Raw genomic sequence first — 27,278 nt, 5'->3', positions numbered from 1 at the left:
TAATTTCAAGAAATAACTTTTAGCAGATATTTATAATTTTTATTATTTTATTTAATACTAGCTGAAGAAATTTTGAATTCTTAACGTATACAATATTTTACATCGTCTTAAAAAGTGTAATTTTATATGATGAAGTACAAATTTTGAGTAAAATCGGTTGAATAACTCATGAGAAATTGAATTTTAAGCATACGACTTGCTTAAAATTCCCTTTCTCAGGAACTATTCAACCAATTTTGCTCAAAATTTGTATTCTGCGATGTAAAATTACCTACTTTAAAATGGAGTAAAAAAAAATTGAATGCAACTCAGTTTTTTCAACTATTATTAAATACAATAATAAATATTTACTAAAAGTTATTTTTTGCATGAAAATATTTTTGGATAAATGAATATTATATATGTGTGAAAAAATTTTCAATTCGCTTAAAAAGTTCACGTGATACGGTGAAACATGCTTAAAAGTAAAACTAGCAATTAGGGTTCGAACTTTAAACTGCTCACTGTGACCAAACTATTCGGACCATATTTCTTAGATATATAGGGGGTCTGGGTTTAGAGTCCCCTTGCCGTAAAGCTAACCGTGGGAGGTTCTCGTGGTCTTCCTCTGCGAGTAACACAAATGCGGGTTAGCATCATCAAAAAGTCCTCCATGAAAGCAAATTTCTTCCAATACTCGATCCAGGAGTTCCCTTGTCTTCTGGATTGGGTTCAAAATTACAAGGCTACGGATTTGAACATTAGTAGTCGTAAACCAATAAAATTGGGTATGCTGTTCAACGACGGTTATAAAATAAAATATATAGGGGGTCGGAAGTTCGAATCCGTCGAAAAAAAGGTATGTTTCTTCAGAAAAAGTACATTTTTGTGTCTGATTTAGTAAACTCAAAATATCGTCTGCATTAATTATTAACAGAATTGAGGCTACACTCTAGAACCATTGAGATTGACTCCTATAATGTGAAGATCCAATCATTAATTCGAAAGTTATTCATGGTGGTGTGTTTACTTTTTTACGTTCTGTACATTTCTAGTATTAGTACGCCAAGCTTCAAGTTTAGCCTATCTTTAGAGTGCGACATCTACGTTAATTCTAAAAATGTGTCTATATGTAAATGTAAATGATAAAAAAAACAGCTATTCAAAAATTAAACAAGTTCGTGATTTAATTTTTTTTTATATTTAAAAACTCACTTCAACACCGCTTTATTTGGTCTCATAAAAATTTTCAAAAATTTAATATTATTTATTGCATTTGATAATTTTCATTTAGTTAGAAAAATTCAGTAAAAAATTTGTTTAGTCAATCAAATTTTAAAAAGTTTATTGTTAAAAGGTTCTTAAATATTTAAATTACAGTTAATAATTATAATTTTGTTAAAACTGTAAGGCACTTAAACTACCGTTTTTTTTTTATTTCAATTTGAAAAACAGCTTTAAAAGCCATGGTTTCTGAATCTTAAACTTAGTTTTAATCATCATAATACATTAATTACATAAATATTAAAATTTTCATCAGAATTCAAGGAAGAGTGATTGTTTTTAAAGGCAATGAGTTAACAAAAAGAAATATTTGCTTTGTATAAGCAAATGTGTGCGACAACTTTTATCATGCAATCATTTTTCTTATATAGACCACTTTTTGTGAACAGGTTAAAAAAATCTTATTTTTACTAAGCTTATATTTGAGGAATTCAAAAAATATTTTAAGACTTTATTTTTAATAATTATGTATGTATATTTTTCACTTATTGTCTTTTATATCAGATCAAGATTTAAGTTACATAACGCTTAAATTATTAAAAAATAATAATAATCTCTTAAAACGTATTTTATCCGCGAAAAAAATCATATTTTATCTAACTTTCGATTGGCTAAATTAGTTCGTCAACCATTGCGTTTATTGCAGTAATTTTAGTTTACTCTTAATGAATCAAATTTTCATCAAAAAAACGTATTTCAATTAAAATTTCTTGAAATTTACGTTATGTTTTGAATTTTGCCATGAAAAAATATAAGTGCTTCTCGATCGGATTCGAGAAAAATAGCTTGGTAGCTATTTGCTTTCTATTGCTAATGCTATCAACGCTTAAAGAAATTTAATAAACTTATAAAAAAAATGTGGAAAAAAAAATTTTCAATATGTAGTTTATAATACAAAAATGCCAAATGAATAAAAATTTCAATTTTGAATTTTTTGATGAATTTTCTATTACTTTCTTGCTGTTTCCACGAATGGCACTTGTACTAGGTTGTTTGCCCGTGGAGAAAAAAAAATTTTCCTCACTTGATCATTTCTGCACTTGCATAGTAAAGGCTGTCAATGACAAAATCAAAACTTTTATTGCATTTAAGCGAATTTAAACGGAAAAGGGACTAATTTTTGATTTCTCTCTATAATTGACTGTTATACTAATTCATTGAGTCGCTTTCTCCCTTATTGAATTTTTGTCTTCCTATATTCATTCACTATATCAGTAATCATTCATAGCAATGATTGCATAACCATTAAATAAACTACTTCTTTGCTGTTATTTTTTTTTTCAGTCTAACATAAATTTACTAACGCATGTTAAATTAAAACTTAAAATGTCGCTTGATAATATAAAAGCTATACCAAATATCCTTAAATCTTCAAATGTACTGAAAGATTAATTCTTGTTTATTTTCATTTGCTGTCAGTTGTTATTTGTATTTGTAATTAAAACAATAAAAGAGAGTATTTTTTCTCTCTTTTCTAGATGACCTAGAGTACTGGACTTACGAAGGATCATTGACGACACCACCTTACAGCGAGTCAGTCACTTGGATTGTTTTTAAAAAACCCATTGAGATTTCTGAGAAACAAGTAAATTTCGCTTGGAACGTTTTCAATTTTTCAGTTTTCTAACATTTTTATCAAATTTATATCATCGAGAAAACTAATACTCTCGAATTTAAAACCAACAGGGCATATTTAAAAAAAAAATGGGATAACAGTTCATTAAATTAATTTAAAGAAATTTTGTAAAATTAATTAAAGAGATTCTGGAAACTAAATTAATTAGTAAAGTGTTTTGTTGCTATGCTGGGGTTTATAACTGTCGTTGAACAGCCGACCTAGTTCTACTAGTTTGATGGAGCTAACCCGCATTTGCGTTACATGGAGAGGAAGACCACGCGAACCTCCTACGCTTAGCCTATGGGCAAGCGGACTCTAACCCATGATCTGGCTTTGAGCGTTACCTTCAAATCCCGAAGAACGTGATTCTTCAATGCAAATATGTTTTTGTGTCTAATGAATCTTGGAAAAGCCAAACTCCCCAGCCATCGGCCTTTTGAATTAAGGCAGGAAGGTGCGCCTTTCATTTGACTAGAGAACACCGCAAGGGTAAAAGTACGTTTTGGCTCAGAATCCCACTGATAGAAGACAGCACCATTTATTCTGTAGGCCAATTCCTCAAATTTGGCACAGATCTGAAGGGGAAGGAAATTTTCTTCTTATCCCTGTACGCCTGCTACAGCTATGCGACCGACCATAGAACTTTCGATTCCACAGATTTGACGAGTTCGTATATTGCATGCTCTCGGAGGGTTTTAGTGGAGTGGAGGATTGAACCTCGGTTCCTCCGAACCGGAGTTCAATTATCTAACCACTTGACTACCACGGACAGCAAATTATTAAAAAAAGAACAACAAAGAAATAATTTTCTCACATTCCTAATTGTTTAGGAAGCTTCGATGGTGAATATTTTTGGGTCTTAAAATATGGCAAACTGATGTTTTTAATTACTTTACAGGACAAGAACTCAATTGTTTTCCCAGTGTTCGAAACGTTAAGGAGTGTTACTGACCTCCTTCAAGACTTAATCCTTTAACTATAAGACGTATTTTATTAATTCAAACAAGACTAAATTGTGATTCTTCAAAAACAATTTAAAAAATTGCGATGACAAAAAAATCTTTTCAATTGGAACTGGAAAAGTTTATGAAAATTTTCAAGACATAAATGAAATGTTTTGAATGTAGTTGCAAAAACGCAAATATTTCTAAGCTTCAAAAAGTGATTGAAGGTATGTGAAAATTATATTATGACCCTTTTACAAGACAGAGATAAGTTATACAAAATTGGAAAGTTTGTGAATAAATAAAATGGATTGTTTCCTGTTTTATCTGTCGTAGATATTTCTGCCTTTCATAAAATTGTAAGGTTTGTAGTTTAGTCTACTATCGGTAGAAACAGGGATGAGATTTTTCCGCTTTTTAACGGATTTCCGCCTTTTTCGCTTTTGTCTCTCGAAATTCAGCCTTTTCATCAAAAACTCCAATTCTCTAAAAGTTTTTTTTTTATAAATATTCCACTTTTTCTGAAAATTTAACCGTTGAAACAAAATAATTATATTTATTTCCGATTTGATATACAGATATAATATATCGAAAGATATATATAAAATTCAAACTACGTAGCTGCCAACCTTTCTGCATATCTACTTATTTTAGCTATTAGATTTTACGAGCAGAAAATAAGATTTTTCTCATTTTTACCCATCCGCTAGATAGCTCCTATTTTCGTAATCCAGACGTCGCTGCATTTTAATATCAAACTTCGATTTTCGTACCTGATTTAAAAGTTTGCTCGTCGCGATTCTTAATCACGTGATTTAAATATCGTTCATTGCAGTTCTTATTTACGAGATTTAAAAATCCAATATCGATTTGTATTGAGGCGTTTTTAAAATTCGATGTAACGATTCGTATTCACGCGAGTTTATCCCATGTCGTGATTCATTTTTGCGGTTGTAATATCCAACATCTATTTTCGTATTTACACGTGGTTTAGAAATTAAGCTTTGGATTCGTATTCACGCCATTTAGAAATCACGCATCGTAATTCGTATTTGCAAGATCTGGAAATTACGCGTCATGATTTGTATTTTCACATTTTTGAAATCTAATATAGAGTTTTATTCACGTGATTTATATTCACGAGATTGCGATTCTAGTAAAAAATAAGTTTTTTTTCTTTAATTATTTACTATAAATGTGGCAGTTCTTCTATCGACGATTATTGCTATACATAGGCATTGCAACATCAGCGAAACTGGATGAGAATATGTTACTGATATTTTTGCTAGAAATCGCCTAAGATTTACTCGCGTGAAAATTCAGCTTTTTTGTTTTTTGGCCAATCTCAACCCTGAAAAAACTAGAGTGACCTACATCTGATATTTGATCAAAATTAAAAAGTTAGATGCGTCTATTGCATTTTTTTAGTCTTTTAATTGCTATAATAGCATTAAATATATGTATTTTATTTTATTTTACAACCGTTGTTGAGCAGCCGACCCAATTTTATGGGTTTAGAACTACTAATGTTCAACTCCGTAGCTTTGTAATTTTGAACCCAATCCAAAAGACAAGGGAACTCCTGGGTCGTGTATTGGAAGAAATTTGCCTTCGAGGAGGACTTTTTGATGGAGCTAACCAGCATTTGCGTTACACGGAGAGGAAGACCACGAGAACCTCTCACGGTTAGCCTGATGGCAAGGGAACTCTAGCCCATGATCCGTCTACCACTGAGGATATTTCACGTCAACTCTGTGGTCGGCACAAGTCGGATGCGGAATTCGTATCGACTGGGATTCAAACTCTGTTCGCCTCATTGGAAGGCGAACGCTCTATCCCCTGAGCCATCGCTGCTCAAATATATGTATTTGCTTATAACTACAGTTCGACCTCTTATTATGAATTGTCGTTATAAAAGACTTTCACTGTACGTAAATTTTTGGTCTCAAAATGTGAGCTACAATGATTGATTTTCATTTCAGCTTGAAATTTTGAGGTTTATGAATTCGTCTTCTGCTGAGATCTGCGACGATGGATATCCAGTCTTCAAAAAAGTCGAAGATAATTGCAGAGTTGTTCAACCTATGAACGGAAGAGAGATCAGAGAAGCTCCATACTGATTCATTCATTCCTCTCGTTGTCATTTGTTTATTCATTTCACTTCAATTCATTTGTACTTTTTTATAAATCTCACATTCATATCGTTTTAAGATACTATAGACTTCAGTTCTAAATTAAGAACTTTTTTACGATTCTTTTTTTCTGTATTTAATTGTTATTTTATTTGATATACTGATGACAAGGTCGCGGGAAATGTTAAAAATGTAACGCAATCTAAGAATTCATTAAAATAATAAACAATTGTTTTTATTAAAGTCTCAAAGTGTCTGATTATTGTATCAGTAATATTTTTGACTTCGAGAATTGTAATAAAATAATGCCGGGAAACCTTTATTTTCATTTAAATTTAAATAAATAATTATGTATAAGTATACTTTTATATCTAATCACTAGAGCCCGGATTTTGATGACCTAAAAAATCTCAATTAATGCCCTTAAAAAGTGCAAAAAATGCCCTTAAAAAGTGCGAAAAATGCCCTTAAAAGTGCAAAAATTGCGCTGAAAATACCTTACGACATGACTTAAATAAAGTAAAAATATTGAACTAAAACAATGTTTTACTCTTTAAAATTATTATGAGTCATTTCAAAAAATATAAAGCAGTGCAAAATTGTTCATTAAAGTTTGAAAAATATGTTTTATATCCTAAAATAATAAAAAAAGGAAAATATATTGACTCCAAAACATTTTCATTTTGTATAAAAACTTTAATGAATATAACAACTTCCATCTCATAATATTACTAAATATCAGAATTACGTTGCATTATTAAATTTTCTTTGATATTTTGAAATGTAAACGAGCGTTTCTTGTCTGAAAGTAAATTTTTATACCTGGATAAGCTTCTTTCAACGTCTACTGATGTTATTGGTGCGTACTTGAAAAAGACGGTCTCACTGACAATTATTCTTCAATTTGAAAAGATGTTGTTTCACCTGTTAATATCCTAGAGATTTTCTTCATTGCTTGGAAGCCAGTGTAATAATAAAAATTATAACAAAATAATAAAAATTGGAAAAAATTTGCAAAAAATTAAAAAAATGCTTTAAAATGCAAAATGCGCCGAAAAATTTAAAGAAAAATGCCCTATAAATCTAAAAAAATGCTCTAAAGGACAAAGAATGTCCAAAAATGCAAAAGTCATCAAAATCCGGGCATTACTAATCACTTTTATCATTCCACCAGAAAAAAATATTTTCAAATAAAAGAGATGCCAAGTATAAATTCTATTTATAATATTTTTAATTAAAATATACAAGAATTTTTATACATAAATGTGATCGATGATTTCTTGAAACTTCTGAACCTTGGATTTCCGGATCGCGGTTAGCGAAAAATCCAGAGCACAATCATCTCTGAATTACTGAGCACCTCTTAATAGTTTCAAAGCAAAACATGGAAAAAGTTTTGTTGTATTAGAACTGTTGCATTAAAAAAATGACAGTACCTTACAATATTTTCTCTACTAATATACAGTTAAATTTTTTATGAAAGCAATGAATATGACTTATCATTGCAGCAAAAATTAATTTAATGAAGACCCCTTTAAAGGCAAAAGTATTTTTCGACGATTTTTTTCAGGCATTGTTTGTATGTAAGAGCAAAATGAAAATCGTGTAGATGGTTTAAGCCAGTGATTCCTAAAGTGGTCTATATTGACCCGCAGGGGTCGACAACAGCCTGCAAGGGGTTCATGTCAAGTGGAAAAAAAATTGGGGGTCCATGAATTAAAAATGGGGGTCAACCATAGTGGATCTCATATAAGCAGGTCGTGACTTTTAATTTCGACATTTCATGAATGGAATAATCAGCATACACTTCCAGTACTTATTTACTGACATATCTACCTCACAATATAAAGACATATCTACCTACATTCTACATAATTTATAAAAGTAGCTATGAAGTAAAAATTCTATTAAACTTTAAGTTATTAGGATTATTTTTTGATATATAAAACTGAATTATTATAAACTAGCAGTTGTCTGCAGCTCCAACCGCGTACATTTTTATTTTCTCTGCGTGTAAGATTTTATTTTGTAACAAAAAAGTGTTTTTCTGGGGTAAATTGTAGGCAAGCCTGTGTCAACTCTTTAGCTAGCTAGACCTCCAATTTCATCTGCTCACAAGGGCATGGAGATTTGTTGCTTAGTTTTTACGTGAAAACGTGATAAACAGATCGACAATACACTACTACGGTTTTTCATACAAACTTATTTCAACAATTATTATAGTAGCGGAGTACGGGTTTTATATGCACTATTTTATTCCATTAAAATATTAATTGGATTAAATTAGTTTGCATTTAATTAATAAAAGTATAAAATTAACGTGTGTTTTTTTCTACTGTAAGTTTACTGTTGTGTACTGTTTTTTTTCTGTGTACTTTCCTACTGTAATGTGTTTTTTTACACTTCTTTGTAAGTTTTTCACACTACACTTCACTACAGTTAGAAATTAAAATCTTTCACAGTGAATAGCACTACACCAGCTGTCAAAAACACATTTGAAATTGATGAATTTACAAAAAATCAATATCAGGTAAGCAGAGGGTCTACCCGAAACCGAAAGACATGGCAAGGGGTCTATGAGAAAGAAAAGTTCAGGAACCACTGGTTTAAGCAGTGTGGGGGGGGAGGGGAGGAAGTAAGATTAACTCGTAATACATAATGCTCGTATTTCTCTCACTCTTTCAATAGTTTAAATTTTTCGATTTTAATAAAGTCAGCTTCCAAGCAATAAACATTTTCATATTTTCGAAAAACTCAGTTTTTTTATAAAAATTTATCTTCTTATATCTCCAAATTTATCTTGAGTTTGAAGTAAGAAAAATTTCATAAAAATAAAACAATTAAAAAGCACTTTATCCCTGAAACAAATTAGGGGTATAAAATTTCCTTTTGTTGATTTGAACAAACCTGTTTTAAAATCCAACTTTGAAGGAGGAGCTTCAATAAGCCTTGTGCTTGAGTTCACTTTGTTTTAAATAAACTTACAGTCGTCAAAATATTGATAAGATTCAGTTTGTTCGTATACGCCTTAACTTAAAGATAAAATAAAAAACTAAAACGAAACCTATATGCTTCTACAGAACAAATTTTTTTTTCTTCAAATATATGGAATAGCACAAGGATCTAATTTCTCATCACTTCTAGTTAACTTATTTTGACACTTTTATGAAAAAAATTATACTCGTAATATTAAATTTGTTTTCAGATTTACTTATTAATAAATTATCTTCAATTTTCAAAATTGCACAATTTTGTTAAATAATATTTATCCCGAGGAATAAATCTTGATTATTAATCATGACGATAATATTAATTTTAATTGTTCGGGTTTAAGTATCGAAAAAGAAGAAAATTTCTGCATTACTTATATAATAAGACTTACATAATAAGAGAAGTGATTTTAAATTAAATATAAGTAAATTAACTTCATAGAACTCCAATGTTTATAAAAAACATTATTTTAAATACCATTTTTTAACAAATAAATAGAATTTAAAGAATTTGTAGTAATGTTAATTTATCCAAAAAACAAATCAATGAACTCTTCTGAAATTTGATTTAAAAAAATCAATGGATATCCAACTAGCATAATTAATTTATATGTAAAATCATTGAGTTAATTGTGTTATAATTTTTTATGAAGTTATTTACACAAGAAAATGTTTGTTATCAGTAGATATTTTTATTATGTTCGAATCCAATTCGGGTAAATCCGTGTTTAAAAATCTAAGATTTAATAAAGAATTTTTCAATTAATTTTAATAATTTCTGTAAAAAATCATTGAAATTTAAAAGTAAAAATTAAAATTCGACCTTTTATTAATTATAAAAGATCTAAGGTTTTATTAATTATAAAAGGTTTAGGGCCAATCCAGGTGGTTCCATACTTCAGTCAGAACGCCCCATAAAATACATCCCACTATCCTCTATTTACACTTTTTTTTGCATACTTTGTAATTTAACAAATTTTATCCAATTTTCCAGCTTTTTAAATTTTTTTTCAAATTCTAATATTTAAAAACATTTTAATTATTATTTTTCTTTCCAAAAAGGTTTTTGTCCCTGTTTGTAATCTGATGGTATATATGTACATATATATAGACAATATAGGGTAAACCAACCAGTGAAGGAACACTACCCAGTGAAGGAACATTTCATATGTATTGATTAAAAATAAGAATTTGAAAGTTTTTCTTTAGATTGAAAGTTTGATGAAGTTTTTTAGAATTTTAAAAAACTTCATCCTTTTAACAAATATACCAGTTTTTTAATGAATTCATATTTTTGACCAAAAAATTATAAGGGGTACAGGGAATTAGATAAAAGACATCACCTTTAATTACTTTTGCTCTAATGATGGGATTTTTAATTACTAAATACCAATCTTTATGGTTCAAAAGGTTGACCTAAATTGCTAACTATTAATAAGGTTGGGAAATAAAAGACAATGTACTTTCTTTGTACTATGTAGAAAAATTGGTGGTTGGTGTGACCACATCCTTATTATTAAGCCATGAGAGCAATCGAAAACTAAATCCATTTATTGTTAAATTCTTTTTTTTTTTTATTGCATGTGTTGTCTTAACTTGAAGACTATAAGTGAATGGAAAAACTTCAACCAATAGTTGTAAAACTCGTTTCTCTAAATATAATTTCACGTACAAAGTAATTTTTAATAGTTTTTTATACAATGGTCGGAAAAGTTTTAATTTTTAAAACATGCTAATTTGTATATAATTTCAAATTATTCAATTTTAGTTACCAAAATAAAATTTGTAATTGGTTGAATAGTTTTTGAATTAATTCTGAAAAGATGATAGTTTTAATTGCTCAAGCCTTAAGAAACTATTTGAAAAATTTCGCTCAAAATTTATAATTTATTGTAGATTAATAAATTTATAATTGCTGCCAATCAACTCATTTTCATCTGCTCTCAAGACACAGGTCTCGCAGTGGACTGATCATAAAGACGCGGTTCCCACTAGAGCACCGAAGTCAAGCATAAGAATCACTGGCTGCGGTCAGTAAGTGAGTGGTGACGGTGACTACTTTGATCAGCCTGCGTAGGGACCGAGGGTGCGCGGTATCGGTCCTCATTAAACTGTTCTCTCTTAGAGTGCTGAACTTCCTGCACAGGACATTGGGCTACCAAAGCAGGGGAGCCATCCCCTCTGCAGAGGATATGACCGCAATGGCATGTCTTCGGATCATTTTCAGGGATGACCATCGCCAATAGCCCTGTGCGCAGCTGTAGTGCGATGTAAATGAAGAACCTGCCTATTTCAAGCACAGAAGGTAAAAGTGGTTGTTGTTGCAGTTCATTTACGTCGCACTAGAGCTGCACAATGGGCTATTGGCGACGATCTGGGTAACATCCCTGAGGATAATCCGAAGACATGACATCACAATTTTGATCTTCTGCAGAGGGGATGGCACCCCCATTTTGGTAGCCCGACGACCTGCATGCGAAGTCGAGCACTTTACGGTAGAACAGTTTAACGAGGACCAATGCCGGACACCCTCGGTCCCTACGCAGACTGATCCAAGTGGTCACCCACCCGCACACTGACAGCACCAGTGATGCTTGACTTCGGTGATCTGCTGGGAACCATGCCTTAACGATCAGTTCACTGCGGGACAGAAGGTAAAAGTGAGAAGCAAACAGATCATCATCAAATCAAACAGTCAACAGCTAGCATGAATTAAAAAACACTAGAAAGAGAGAAAAATCCATGGCCGAAGGCTTCCACCAAATGCTCGATTTTCGCTTTATCCGTTAATGCTTTCCCATTATATTTTTTTTATAATATGAAATTCCTGTTGTTCAATTTGACAAAAACTTACCTATATAGAGCCAACATAGAAGCCTACAGATTGCGTTTTGCTAATCAAAGAATAAATCTAAGAATCGAACCTGCAACATCCATGCTTCAGAGCATTAGGCGCAAGGGCATTACCCTTTAGCCACGAGACCCCAGTCACTCTTAATATTGGATAAACATGGAATGAGATTTTATTATAGTTAATTGAAATTACGCAAATAATTATACTTATCTTCATCAAAAAATCACTTGCCTGCTTTTCGCTTGTAAGAAGCCGGTATGGGCAGGAGCTAAATGAAACCGAACTACGACAAAGAAAGTCTCAGGTTCATATCTCTCCTAACGTCCCAGAAATGTAAAATCACGGCACTTTTCCGAAAATTTCTGAGCTTTCAGTAAGCAACTAAAGTAGAACGATTTGTAAAAGTTACTTTTTATTACAACTGTGTAGAATATCGATAAATGTAACTAGGGTACTTTAGGTAATAGTAGTAGTACTTTGTTTCAATCACACTAGAGCTACATAGTAGGCTATGGTGATGGTCCGAACATCTTCAATGATGATGTTCGGACGACATGCCATCACAATTTTGATCCTCTGCGGAAGGCTTATCTCTTTGGTAGCTCGACGACCTGGACGTGAAGTCAAGCACTTTACGGTAGAACAGTTTAACGACCAATGCCACACAAACTCAGTCCCTTCGCAAACTGATCACTGCCAGTGATGTTTGACTTCGAAGAACAATGTCTTGCAATCAGTCTACTGTGGAACAGGGTATTTTGGAACCGTGTGCAGTTAGTAGGATATTTTTCAAAAGTACAGAGGTTTTTCAGTCAGTTCGGGCTCAAACCTGTGCTTTTTCGGAGCATTAATCTCTTGGCCATTCTGGTTCTCATCAGCTAAGGCTCCTTGTTTCTGCAACAGAAATTCTTGATACTGCACAGTTGGGAGGACCAAAATTTTAGCAGCAACTTTTTAATTATATTGATTGTATAGTTTGTAGTTTACTGCTGTGAACCTTTGTCGAACAAACTTGAACTGTTTTGTTGCAAAAGCTTGCCTTACTGAAGTAAGTAGAGAAGTGATTATAATTCATCTAGTAGAGTCAAGATTTATCTTTAAGGTTTAAGGTATATAAAAATTTTCGTCATTTTGCGAAGGTAAAAAAACCATTTATGAATGGATGTAGCTTACTATACTATAACTCAAAATTATTTTAGATTTATCAGCAAAAAAATCGTGCATATTTGAGAAATGAAATAGAAATGGCGTTTTATCAGAGTTTTTGAAGATAGTATTTAATTTTAAGATTAGTATAAAATTCATTAAAGAATATTGAATGGAGAATTTTAGATTAAAGATTCAAATCTCAATCCTTTGACATTTCGTCTCTAGTTTTAATATTAAACTTATAAGTTTGAATTTTTTTTATTTCGGTAGCTTTCTAAGCTTACTACATTTTTACTGAATTTATAGGTAAAAATTAGTCAATTTTTGTGATCAACATCTTAATAAACATTCAACACTTTAATCTAAATTATTGTTTTTCAAATGAAATCTGTTATAATAAAATTTCAGTTGAAAAAAAAAACAAGTTTTTGCCTGCGGAACGAAACACTTAAGTGTTTATACACTATGCGAAAGCTTGCATGAAGTTAACAAATGAGCTTTAACGTGACGCCGGGGTGACAGCGTAATACAAAGTAAATTCTCAAGAATAGAATTTACTATTTTTTTAGACAATACTTATTAGAGTAGATTTACTGTTGCATAATTGATTAGAACTTCATCGAGTTTGGCAATTAAAATTCGGTGCAGTTTAATACTCTATGTAACTGTATCTTTAAATAATTTATTCTGACAAAAAATAAATTGAAGTAAAGTTTGCAAAACTAAATTGTATGACTATATTTTTTATACGATGCAATTTTCAATAAATGTCAAATTGCTATTGCGTTTACAAAGGTTTGTAAAATGAGGTTGCCACTAAATGAAGCACGTGAAAGAATGTTTGAATGAAAGTTTGTGTGAATGTATGTTTTTTTTTATTAAGCTACAAAACATGGGTTACTAATTTCTGCTTCTCAAAAGCTCTTTGTGACCGGGGTGTCTGATTTATCGTTGTATTTTATATATTTTATTTTCATACTCTGCTAACATTATTTGATTTTTGTCAACTATATTATGAATTACCTTTTCTGATTTAGGCAGTTTAGTAGCTTTTTGCTTTTTTGTCATTAATATCTGCACCCAAACAATGGCAAACATGTGTTCCAAAGTAACAACTCTTTGGATGTTTTATCAGTATTTTCTTTTTTGTAGTCTCATAATTAAAACGCAACAGGAACAGTAGTAATAAATTACAAAATAGTCCACTAAACTAACTGTATAAAAATACAAGTTTTTGCATTATATTTTGTATATAAATATAATTGAAATTAATGCCTTAAACAATGTTATTTTATTTATTTATTTTTTGAAGTGCGAACAATTTAAAATTTCTCAAAAAGCAAACTAAAACATATTTTTGCTAAAACAATTAGCACATTTTTGAATGAAAATATTTAAAAGGTGAGCAACTAGTAAAAAATAAAAACTAATAAAAAATACATATATTTCAAGCTTAAATTTTTGAAATAAAATTTAAGTAAACTCTTTACCTTACATTTCTTTATATTTAAATCTGTTCTGTTAATGAAATTACAGTTTAAACCAAAGTAAAAAAGCTTTTTATATAATCGAATAGCAACTTTGGAATGAGGCTTTTGTTGGTAGTATGTACAAGTATTTTAGATGTAGATACAATTCTTTTAACTTCAAAATACTTGTCTAACTTTAAAATAAAGTTTTAGAACACTTTTTAAAATGATTGATAGATAAAACACAAATGATTGTCCCTAGCTATTTTAATTTTATTATTTTGCCTATTTACTGTGATTTTATTATCTGCCAAAAAGATTCAGTTGTCTTACGTAAAAAAAAATGGGCAGGAACTTGTAAAATAAAATCTACTTTGACTTTATTAGTGTTTTTCAATCTATATTTCAATTATTTACTGCAAAATTTAAGTTGCCAATTTTCGTCCTTTTTCGATTAGTAATTTACTGCGAAAGGATGGAATTCTTGTCATGCAGACGGATATGTGTTAATAATAAATATTAAAATCTAGAAATTTAAAGGAAATTAAAATTTTGAAGTATCTCCGTGGATGGGTACTTCTAGAGCAGTGGTTACCAACTGGCGACCCGCGGGCCGCATCCGCCCCACGAAGCCTTTTTTTGAACTAAAATATATTAGTTGTCAGTTTTTTGCGGACAATTTTCGTAAAAATTCTTTATGGGTTTAAAATACTTTTTTCGTTTAAAAAAACGAATTTCTTCATTTCTGTGAAATTTAACTCACCAACGGTGCAAAAAAAAAATCTTCTCAGGTTCTGCATCCAAGAAAATATTTACTCAAATGCGAAAATAATCATGTATGTTACTTTCTTTTTGGTGAATATAATTTAGCATGTGCGTATCAGAAATTTTCTTGAAGAAATTCTCCGATTTAACGATTTGAAACCACTCATTTTGGACGAAATTATTTGCATCTGTAAATTTTAAGTTTAAAATGTAAATATTTATTCTCTGGTGGTTGCAGCAGACAAACCTCAATTCTCTCATTGAACATTTTGTGTGCTACTATGTAAGTTTTTATACCAACCTTTTTAAAGTTTTATATCTTAACAATTAGATATCTGTTGCACATTAATTGCTTAATGCATAGGTGCGCATTAAAGCTATTGTAGCCAGAATTTTTTAACATGCAATTAAACATTTTTAAAAATCTACTTCTTATTTTAATTCGTAATTCAATACTTTTGTTTTTTGCAACTTCATAAAAATTTGACGGTATGTTTAATGTTCCTTTAAATATAAAAGAGTAATATATAAAATAAAAGTTGCGGCCCACCATTTGACTTGTGTTTTTAAGTGTGGTCCCCGGCCTCATGTAAGCTGGAAACCCCTGTTCTAGAGCTCACGTTATTGTTAAAATATTTTATTGGAATATTATTTTCAAAGAAAATGCTCGTTTAAAAGATTTTACTTCAAAGTCGCCTACAGACAAAAACCAGCAATCAAAATACAGTTTTGTTAATAAATAGATGGTAGTTTTTTGAGGATGAAATTAAGTTCAAAAGCACACTTACAAATAAATACTTATTAAGATGTGTCCCATAACGAGAAACGTTCAAAAGAAGTTTTCAAAAGTCGATTAGTAGTTTTAAGAAACTAGTTGGTCATTTTGCTCATCAAATAGAATATTTGGTTTCGTATTCAAAATGATTTAAAATTTTATAAAGACTGATTTTGGTTGTAGATAGCGTTGCAATGGGTCTTTTTACCCTGCAAACAAAAGAGTATACATGCTATCCTCGTTTTCTCCTGCAAGCAAGAATCCTAGAAACGTCTGAGTATTTAATGCTTTTTGGGTTCTTGCTTACGAAAAAAGTATAGACCAGAGGTTCCGAATTCCCTTTCAGCTAGAGAACCCTAAATAGTTGACTCTTGGCGTCTAGTTCACCCCCACACTTCATATATTAAAATTCATCAGAAATTGTGAACACATTAACAAAGAAAAATAACTAATTATTTTGAAAATATTTAATATGAAGATTGAAAATTGGTTCGTCATGTCAGTAACATTCTTAAAATTAGGCTTATTCCAAAAAAATGAATTCGTAGGTAAAATAGCGTCACCTAAGCTAGTTCTAATTTGTTTTTGGACCATGCAATATATAAATAAAGGCTTAATTAAGGCTTAATGAACAAGAAAAAGAACCATTATAAATGTTGAAATGGTTATCGGGGATACATATTTCTGTATTGTCGAATTTATAGTAATTTGATTTTGAATAGATTTTTTTGGGAGGGGATAGCCTGGTTGGTAGACCGTTGAGCTCATGTCCGAGGGGTTGTGAGTTCGATCCCTGCCTGCCGATGAATCCCCGTGTAATAAATGGTGACTGGTGCACGTTAAATCTGTCTTGTCCTAAAGTCCTCCATGTTCCCATAACAAATCATACCTCTGGGGGTACTGAAATTGGAGATTCATCGTTCTCTGGTTCAAGTTAAAATTGCGCCGAGTCCCTATTAACGGGTTGTGATTTGTGTGTGGCTAAAGTCGTATTCATGGCCATAGAGGGCGTCACTGAAAAACACGAAACCCACACTCTGCCTTAAATTTGCTTGATTTCACCAAACGAGATTGCTGGTATTGGTAAATAGCATTAGAAACAACAACAACAGCACGCAATTTTTTATAAATTCATATCCTTTACATTATAACACATATTTTTGCGAGAAAATATTTTTAAAAGAATTGTCATTTCCTTTTTCACTGGCATTTTATTTATTTAAAAAAATGACCAAAGCGCTAAATAAATAATGGGTTATTGAAGTAATGTGAATGGAATTACTGGTTTAAAAAAAAGCGTTCCAACTTTAGAGACCCATCCATGGAGCTTTGAGCTACCACAGAACACCTTTTGGGTTATAGACTATAGGAAAAATATTGAACACCGGTGAATACTCAAATGTTGTTCAGTATTCAACGTCTGAGTATTCATGGTGACATTTTTCCCCACAGGCCTCTCTCTGTCGCTGACAACTATTTCTAGTAGAAAAAATATCTCTTGGAAGAATGCAATCTCATGTGGTGGATATAAAGACCAGTGATGTATCAGTGAACATAGATATTAAGCCTCTTCAGTTGGATAATTTAAATTACTTCAATGGTGTTTTATGCAAGACTCAGGAAGGCTGGAAAATTGAAGCTGGATCCTTTACATGTTGTAAGTTGCACTCACGAAAAAAAAAACTTAGCAGTTTTTATTGTATTATTTCTAAGGAAATCCTGGAACAACTCGTGTGTCAAACTTAAAACGCATTTTAAATAATTCAGTTTGAATCGACAAATTTGTATGAACTAGGGTGAAAAGAAAAAGTTTCATTCTTTCTTTTTTTTTGCAAATATATTTAATTTTAAAAAAAATTGATATTTTTAAGAAGGAACTGCGCGATTAGAAAATTAACGGAATCAATTTTGAATTTACGACTATCAATGTTCAGTTCTGTAGCCTTGTAATTTTGAACCTAATCCAGAGTACAAGAATGCTATGGAGAGAAATTAGCCTTCTTGATGGAACTAACCCGTATTTGCGTTAGATGGAGAGAAAAACTATAAACTTCCCACCGTTAGCCTGATAGCAAGGGGACTCTGACCCATGATCCGTCTACGACCGAAGATATTTTACGTCAGCACTGTGCTCGGTGAGAGCCAGGAGCAGAAATAACCATCGTCCAATTATCGCTTATTATTCAAATAAGGGACACCTCATTGGGAGGCTAGCGATCTATCTTCTTAACCATTACGGCTCTCCTTAAATAGATTTGACAAATTCAAGTGATCAGAAAAATGTCATTCACCTTTTTTAAAAAATTTTGATAGTCAAATTTTGAAGATATTTTAAGTCACTGGGGCCATTTTCGCTAAGAGAGCAGTTCCTCTAACAAAACATTTGTATACGCTAGTAGGACAGCCAGATGCAGTGAGAATGATCTTTTTTTGAAAAGATCCGTAGCTTTAAGCGCTTTCTCTTATCATAGGTAAGGATATAGATACATATAGCAGCATTACCGGGAACTTCGATGAAAGATTTGATAAGATTCGATGCGATTTTACAGCATGCTTTTATTTATTAACCCATAACGGACTAATACCGCCGTATTAGCGGCAAGTCACTTTTTCTGTGTCTACTGCTACAAATAGGTTGGGAAAAATTATTTTATTAACAAAATTGTTAAATTTGCATTGTAGTTATATAACTAATATTCTAATTAGTCATAATAATTATGCTTATGCAAAGTGACGAGTAAGTTTGAAATACTAAAAGACCGAAGGGTTAACTTTTTCCGGACAGTTGCGTGGAAATAATGATTTTCTGAAGGCAACAAAGCGAAGAGTCCAGTTTTTCTAGTTAAATTGCCCCATTAAAAAATTCCCACTGTCGAATTTGGATTATAGATTTTTAACCCCTTAACGATCTGTTAATTTTCAAGAAAACGGTCATAAAAGTGCCTATTTTTTTATACATGTATATTATACACGTATTTGATTAGTGCTGACATCTAGTTTAAAGTAAACTACCTACAATTACCTTAAAAATATCCTAGTACTACCATCTGGTGTGTAAAATGAGAAATAAAATGTTTTCCGGGCAAAAGAAATGAATTAGTTTTATTCTTATTGGCGCGTTACTACTGAACACTCCAGCCCGGGAATATCACGGAAGCGAGAAATAGAGGGCGAAACCTCGACCCGTCATTTTCACGGGAGCGAGAAGGAAGGGATTAATATTTTTTTATTTTATTTTTTATAAAATTTCTTGATAATTTCCATTCTTTAAAGGAAGGAAAGAAGTTTTCATATTTTGAAATATTTGAAATTAGTTGCGTAATAATGAAAGGTGCATTATTACGTACATTATCCGTGAGAAACATAATGATGTGAATAAACTTCCACCAGCTTAAAATGAAGCAGCGCTTTAGCATTTGCAGGTTCAATAAATCTTAAATTTTCAATATTAGATTTACTTCAGAATTTTAGAAGGATATCGAAATATCTCGCATTAAAACGCATATCACCTTATCGAGTTTTTTTTCTTTCTAAATTCAAGCACTTTAATAAGTAAAATGTAATAAAGTGGGGAAAATGAAAATCAGAATAACTGTTCTTATCTAATGATGGGACTTTCACGCAATCTAAATGTTTCAGGCCGCTGATTTGAAATATTCTAATTTGTGGAGACTGTATTTTAGTTTATAAAATCTGGTTTAAAAACAAACATATATTCTTTGAATTCCTGTTTTTTTTTCCAGATTTAGATTTTTCACCTTCAAGGTATGGGTAAGGCTATCTGGAAAATATGGTCTCGATAATTTAGAAAGGAGAAATATCGAAATTTAAGTCCATCAATGATGTTTTTTTTTTTTTTTTTTTTTTTTTTAAACATTGTGTTTAACACAGAAATTATCAAGGATTGCCCGAATTAATGTAAAACAGTTTTCAATGTCTTCTTACTTTTAATTTTGCCTTTAAAAAAACGTAGTAACTAAAGTAACAACATAAGAGAAGCACACTTTTACCAATGTAAATAACTTATTCTTGCTTGTTTTATGTATTTTCGTTAGTATTGGATCATGGCCCTCTGAAACATTCTTACACATTGTACGAGATTCATGGCCACATGGTGAAGGATTCATGCCTGGAATCATGCCGTAGGCATTCTGTGGATGGGAAAGAGTATGCCGGAGAGGTGATAGCTTTAATTTTTGTTTTATTTTGTATTTACAAATTATTTTCGTAATTGTATGTAAAATCATTTAGTAACCTTTGTCGTGATCATTTTGATCACAACATAATCCGCGATCACATTATTTTAAATCATTTTGTAACTTATGACGTAAACCGAATGTCGTGAAATATCCTGAAAACTACGTTATTTTGTATTTTACACCAGCAGTTCCAAATTACTTCCGGCTATGGAACTCTTAGTTTCAATCATTATTTTAAAAAGGTTTACTAACAGCTGTGCGTATACTAACGGGATAAAAATAAATTCAGACTACTGAGTTTTTAAAAATATTTAATGTAAAAAATGCAATACGTAATACTGAATTTACTCCTGGTGTATGCATGTGTTGAAAATGAATAAACTAACCTGAATTATCGTTCTCAGAAACAGCTCTTTTAAACGTTGAAAATTAACAGAGAAAAATTATTTCTTAATTTATTTTATTTTGAACCGAAAACCTCTAATTTATTTGAACTAATAGCTGCAACAAAATTATTAAACTATTTTATAAATGCAGATAATTTTCACAACCTATATATTTCTCTAGTCTGGCACTATTTTACTCATATCATGGCTCTGATATTTATTTATTGGCCGCACTATTTATAACTAATTTTGTTGTCTTTAGTAATAATTTAAGTATTGTTAAGAAACTTGTTAAACGGTTATGCATTTATTTACATTATTTTGTATTTTAATAGAAATAAATACTCAGTAACGATGTAATTATTTAATTTCTATTCTTTTCAAAATTGCTGTGGAAATTTCAAGCATAAACGTTGCTATAGTAACGGCATATACTGTCATTCCACTTATTGGTGAAAGAGCTTGAATTTTTCCAGCAATGGCATACTTTACACGATACTCTAATTATGACTCCTATAGGTGATCGAGGAAGAAGAGCAGCGTATAATGGAGCATTGAACTGAGTTTTCTATCTTATCTTTGAACATCTCAACAGAGAATTCGAACATCTAAACATGTTTTTCTCAATCTATTATTGCAAAACTACCAAAAAAGGCAACTAATTATAAGAAATAATTTTGGTTTTTTTAATTGTTTCTAATAGTCTTTCAGTTTCGCGCATGATCCTTTTAATTTTATACATTTTGTACTATCGTACTAAGAACGGATAATATTCAGCTAGTTCTTGCTAATCAATGACATTTTAAACGCTTTCAGCTGCATCTTCTTCATAATTCTTTTTCTCGGAAGTTAGGACCAGATGAATTGAACAAAATCTTGCCTGTCCACAAGACCGTCATTTGTATTCTTCTAGAGGTGAGTTTATTTTTGTAAAATTTTTAATCCTTAATGTGCATACAGGTTGCTACTTGATTAAAAACTTCATTCGCTTCAGAAATACATAAATAAAAAATAACAGTTGACGTGTTTCAACCTCTATTTCTTAAAAAAGAAAAAAAAGCGCCATTTCAAGACTTGCTAGGCGTGAATGAGAAGGAACTGAAGAGGATACTATACCTAGAGAGAATTTTTCTTATCACAAATTCTTTCACTTCTATAAGTAATTTCAAAATTACAGTTTAGAAAAAGTGAATTCAGGCCAACTTAGAATAAACCATGAAGTTTCAAATACTGAAATTAAATTTTCAAGAAATTAAACCATGAAACACAGGACTGAGCAACGGGGAAGTTCTCTTCCAATAATTTGTTTGCATTTTGATATTTTAGATCTTTTTCAGCGTGTCATGTGCTTAAATTCTAATAAAAGCTTTAATTTCAAACTATAGTGTCTTACTGGGATGAATTCTCTGTACATTAAAATAGTTACAGTTTAAAAACAACAGTTTAACAGTTACTGGGCTAACAGTTTAAAAATGACTGTTGAACTTTTAAAAATCTTGCCAAATTGGCAATATTTCTCAACTTATTTTTAGATGATTCTGATTAAAGTCAATGAATGATACTGAAATTTTGTATATTTTTGTGATTTTAAACAATGTAGACCTGAGAATAACTTTTCAAGTATTAAATTTGAAGCATTTATTCAAAATAATAAACATTTTTAAAAAAATCATTAACTTTACCAAATCTGGCTTTTCATTTCGGAATTTTCACCACTTTCATATTAAGCAGCATAAAGAAAACCGGCTGAAGATGGGGAAAATTGAAATAATAACCTGCTACAAACTCACAATATATTATTCACTGAAAACTTTATTTTGTAAGATAGTTTTCAAGAAACAGCCTTAACCCATCAATACAGCGTTACGGAATATGTCTGGTCACATGTATAGTACAAAAACGCCACGATTCGCGCTGCCCGTAAACTTGCCCAAAAGCTCTTTGGAAAAGGGAAAACTTAGAGTTCATTTTCTAAAAAGAAAAATGCAAAACTGAATCGGTTGAGGGTAAACAAAAGACAGTAAATTAAGACTGAACATTTTGAATTCATAGGTGTCAGACCACGCTAATTAATTATATTAGTAATACTATTGGAAGCAGACTAATAAATTAAGCAAATCTATCTGCCACCATTCCGAGAACGGAATCTCTGGTTTAATCTTTTTAACCATATAAATAATTTAAAAAGAATTCAGTGTTTAAATATTGATCAAATTCTAAATTTTAGCTTTAGAATAATTTCGAACTGAATAAACTTATTCAAAATAGCTCTAAAGAGATAGTTTAGCAAATTAAGTTTCTCGTGTGCCCCTGACTGGTTCTACGAATTGGAATAAATTTTCTAAAAAAAAGCAACCTTTTACCGGAGGTGGACTACAAGTCTTAGTTATTAAGACTTGTCTTACTGTTCTTAGTTTGTCAATTTTTTTAGAAGTTTCTACGTACTGGATATTTTTCTTGCAATCTTTTAGTCCAAGATTTTCATAACGTCGTTGAACTGAAGATTTTTCCTTGAGGATAATTATTCTTCTTTTTAAACTACTAAAAATCTATCGCACACAAAGGGGAAAATACGCAAAGAATTTAATTAGTGATTTCCTTTTTTTAATTAATAATTTTTTAGTATAATTTATAGGAAATTATAAATAGTTGTATTTTTTGAAAAACTAAGGCCATCTAGTTTTTTGACCTTTATATTCAAACTCTACTGCTCTTGCATTGATAGGAGAGAAAAAAACTAGTTTCAACATCTTAGATTAAATATATTTTATTTTTTACAGGAAGGCAAAATAAACAACGAATTATCAAAATTTACCAACAAAATGCCAGAACTTAGCTGTACAGATAAGAATATATACTTAAATGATGTTGATGTAATCTCTTTGCTCCCAGGTATATATACATATATTTTTTTTAATGTTTTCTGCAGAACTTAAACAAATCATGTATTTCTTAAAGGTTATGGGTATCTTAAACAAGTCAAGTAGATTTTAATAATTAAAGAACTTCTTGCTTTAGTCATTTAAAATGAGTTGTTATAATGGACCGTGCACTGAGGGAGCTATCGGGAAAAACGCATAGAGTTGCGATAGTTGGTATGTCAACTCAATGAAAACAAGAGGAACACGGGAGGCGAATTACCATACGTTTGCACAGGGATGCACAAATATGTGAGCATGCAAATGCAAACGTATGAGAATCAGCTTCTTGTACGTATTAGCTCCTTCGGCGTGCTGACTGCCAAAGATTTTGACTTGTGAACTGAATACGAACAATAAAATTCTAAAATTGAGACGAAATCTTGAAAATCTCTGGTGTATCTTTCGTTTAGATTAAGTCTACGAACGGATGTGTAAACCTGCATGATATTCTGGGAAGTTTTATTATTTAGATTGGTAAAATTAAGCGCTTATTTAAGAATGATATCATAAGATTTTATAATTTCTAAAATGTGCAAAATCATTATGTTGGATGTCAAAAATTCCATTAGATTTAAATGACATAATATACATAATAAGTAATTCAATTTTCAATGGAAATTATATAAATATAGAATTTTCAGTAATTTTAATATATTAAGAATAACATAAGAATGCATTACTATTTAGGAGTGTATTTATTATTAAGTATAGATTATGGAAAAAATGTCAACACTTTTATTAGAAACATTTTTATAAATTTGAAAATTTGAGCAAAAGGAAAAAGGCATGGTCTTGTGTGTAAACATTAACAAAAGTTGAATAGCTTCTTGATTTCCTTTCACAATTAATTTTGATATAAAATTCAACCATAAGTTTTTTTTTCCATTCTAGAAAAACTTGATTTCTGGATGTATGAAGACGAAATAGTGGGAGCAAATGAAGAAAATACAACATGGATAATTTTTAAAAAACCGATTGAGATATCAAATGAGCAGGTAAAATTTTCGTATATTATTCTTCAAAATAGATTTTAATTTCCCACCTTTTGAATGACTAAATAAAATTAGATTAACACTATTTTTCTTATGAGTAGTTTGAATAAATCAGATTCAAAACTTACTTTCACCAATGGTTTCCAACTTAGCTCAGCGGTCTCCAACTTAACTCAGTGGTTTCCAACTTAACTACGTATCTTCCAACTTAACTACGTATCTTCCAACTTAGCTACGCATCTTCCAACTTAGCTACGCATCTTCCAACTTAGCTACGCATCTTCCAACTTAGCTACGCATCTTCCAACTTAGCTTCGCATCTTCCAACTTAGCTTCGCATCTTCCAACTTAGCTTCGCATCTTCCAACTTAGCTTCGCATCTTCCAACTTAGCTTCGCATCTTCCAACTTAGCTTCGCATCTTCCAACTTAGCTTCGCATCTTCCAACTTAGCTTCGCATCTTCCAACTTAGCTTCGCATCTTCCAACTTAGCTTCGCATCTTCCAACTTAGCTTCGCATCTTCCAACTTAGCTTCGCATCTTCCAACTTAGCTTCGCATCTTCCAACTTAGCTTCGCATCTTCCAACTTAGCTTCGCATCTTCCAACTTAGCTTCGCATCTTCCAACTTAGCTTCGCATCTTCCAACTTAGCTTCGCATCTTCCAACTTAGCTTCGCATCTTCCAACTTAGCTTCGCATCTTCCAACTTAGCTTCGCATCTTCCAACTTAGCTACGCATCTTCCAACTTAGCTACGCATCTTCCAACTTAGCTACGCATCTTCCAACTTAGCTACGCATCTTCCAACTTAGCTACGCATCTTCCAACTTAGCTACGCATCTTCCAACTTAGCTACGCATCTTCCAACTTAGCTACGCATCTTCCAACTTAGCTACGCATCTTCCAACTTAGCTACGCATCTTCCAACTTAGCTACGCATCTTCCAACTTAGCTACGCATCTTCCAACTTAGCTACGCATCTTCCAACTTAGCTACGTATCTTCCAACTCAGCTCAGTGGTTTGCAACTCAGCTCAGCTCATTTCCCCCCTTTCAACTATTGCTAGAAATTCATACCTTTTCCCTATTGTTAGCTCATGCCCCCAAATTCTAAAACTGAATAAAATATAGGCATACTATATTTGTTCGGATTTACATTTTTTCTTAACGTCTTTTAAAATGTAGACAACAAAACATGGAAAATTTTGTTAAAATTTGTTTCTTTTTTTGTGTTTAGACTAATTACTTAAACAAAATAAATTTATGAACAAGTCTTTTTTCCTTTCGTTAATTTTTGGATGCATAGGGTAGTGCTGAAAATTTCCAAAGCAGCAAAATATTTTATCAAATATATTAATATTATGAGCCACATGCAGGGAAAAACCACGGAATCACCCTTAGGCTACTGGATCACGTTTGAACTTAAATTAACCTAGATTTTGATAATTTAATGCCAATTAGGGCTGGTAAGATTTTAGACACAGTGATAGAGAACAAAGTTGAAAAAAAATGCCTGTTTTAATATTTTGTCCAAATTTCAATCCTTCATAAATTGCCCAAAACTCTTTTGTTCATGAATGGATTTTTTCTAAGAAACACTAAAAAATTTAGAAATTAACAATAAATGCAATATTAACTCATTGAAATGCCTAAGGATGTATTTATTGCAAAAACTTGAAAACTGCGGTCTCTAATTTGATTTCCTTTCTCAGGTCAATGCGGTGCTGCCCTCCCCTGGACGAGCAAGTGGACCCGGAAGACCTATTCAGCCACATAGCAAAAAGACAATTACCGAAGGCTATGCCGTCCTCAAACCTTCAGACTCATAGTAACTGTTCTGTGGAAATATGTTCAATATTTGTCGAGCCTATTATATATTTTAAAATAATTTTTAGTATTTTAATAAATATTTCAGCTTTATGCAATTTATTAATAAGCTTTTAATGTCTATTGTTAAAAGTCTGATTTCTGCTGTAGTAGACTGAACTCCCAATTGATCGAAAAAATTTTGTTTGCAGGAAACATTAGCGCTATGGCAACTTTTAAATTCTGTTAAATAAAAAAGTTCAGTTTAGGCGGGACTCTTTCGCATTATGTTCTGAGTTTAAAAAAACCTTTAAAATTACCTAGACACCTTTAAAAATGTAAACAATCGTTTGAATGCAGACGTTTTGAAGTATCCAGTTCATGGTTTTACGTGGTGTCAAAATTCTTTTTTTAATAATGTCTCTCTATGAAAATATTTTCCAGCACTATAAGTAGTAGTATTAAACTATATTGTAAGCGACGTTGAACAGCAGACCTAATTCTGTGTTTACGACTATCATTTTTCAACTCAGAAGTCTTTCTGCTTTGAAGCCAGCCCAGAAGACTAGAAAACTCCTGAATTGGACGTCTTTGGGACAAACTAGCCTTCGTGGAGGGCGTTTTTAATGGAACTAACCCTCATTTGCGTTGCGTGGTAAGGAAAAAGAACAAAAATCTCCTATGGTTATTCCAAGAACAAGGACTTTCTAACCCCTGATACTTCTATAACTGAGGATATTTTACGTCAATACTGTAGTTGAGGCGTTCTGGGAGCACAATTCGTAAAAATTAGCCACCGCTGAGATTCGAACTTGGGTCATCTCATTGGGAGGCTACTGCTCTATCCATGAACCACAGTAGCGACTCAATAGTAGTAGTAGTAATTTTTTACTAAGCATTAGAGATGCATGATCTGAAAAACATCCGTTTCATCTATTATCAAATATATGGGAACCATCCGTGAAGATGGTCCGAAGACACGCCATCACAATTTTGATCCCATATCTATTATGAAA

General features: G+C 31.4%; 2 protein-coding genes across 5 annotated transcripts in view; both read left to right on the top strand.

Moving 5' to 3' along the window:
* LOC107452229 (carbonic anhydrase 1) overlaps nucleotides 1–6,208 on the top strand; it is a 48,378-nt gene extending 42,170 nt beyond the window's left edge. For both annotated transcript variants that reach the window (XM_043054477.3, XM_043054476.3), the window contains exons 6-7: nucleotides 2,742–2,848; nucleotides 5,808–6,208. In XM_043054477.3, the coding sequence (XP_042910411.1) occupies nucleotides 2,742–2,848; nucleotides 5,808–5,945 (245 nt within the window). In that variant the 3' untranslated portion in view covers nucleotides 5,946–6,208. The remainder of the gene's footprint in view (nucleotides 1–2,741; nucleotides 2,849–5,807) is intronic.
* Nucleotides 6,209–12,700: 6,492 nt separating this feature from the next.
* On the top strand, nucleotides 12,701–26,392 carry LOC107452220 (carbonic anhydrase 1). 3 transcript variants are annotated; one of them, XM_016068565.3, is made up of 7 exons: nucleotides 12,701–12,849; nucleotides 17,412–17,616; nucleotides 20,015–20,139; nucleotides 21,361–21,459; nucleotides 23,325–23,436; nucleotides 24,357–24,460; nucleotides 26,169–26,392. In XM_016068565.3, exons 2-7 carry the CDS (start codon nucleotides 17,466–17,468, stop codon nucleotides 26,283–26,285), a joined length of 708 nt encoding a protein of 235 aa, XP_015924051.1. In that variant the 5' UTR covers nucleotides 12,701–12,849; nucleotides 17,412–17,465; the 3' UTR covers nucleotides 26,286–26,392. The 3 variants fall into 3 exon arrangements, with proteins under 3 accessions (XP_015924051.1, XP_071035595.1, XP_071035594.1); XM_071179494.2 differs by having other exon boundaries at nucleotides 12,771–12,910; XM_071179493.2 differs by having other exon boundaries at nucleotides 12,815–12,940.
* Nucleotides 26,393–27,278: the final 886 nt, after the last annotated feature.

The sequence above is a fragment of the Parasteatoda tepidariorum genome, chromosome 1, assembly GCF_982258835.1.
Source record: "Parasteatoda tepidariorum strain Cologne lab strain chromosome 1, Ptep-v5.0, whole genome shotgun sequence".
Classification (NCBI taxonomy): Eukaryota; Metazoa; Arthropoda; class Arachnida; order Araneae; family Theridiidae; genus Parasteatoda; species Parasteatoda tepidariorum.
This window is presented reverse-complemented; position numbering and strand designations above follow the sequence as displayed.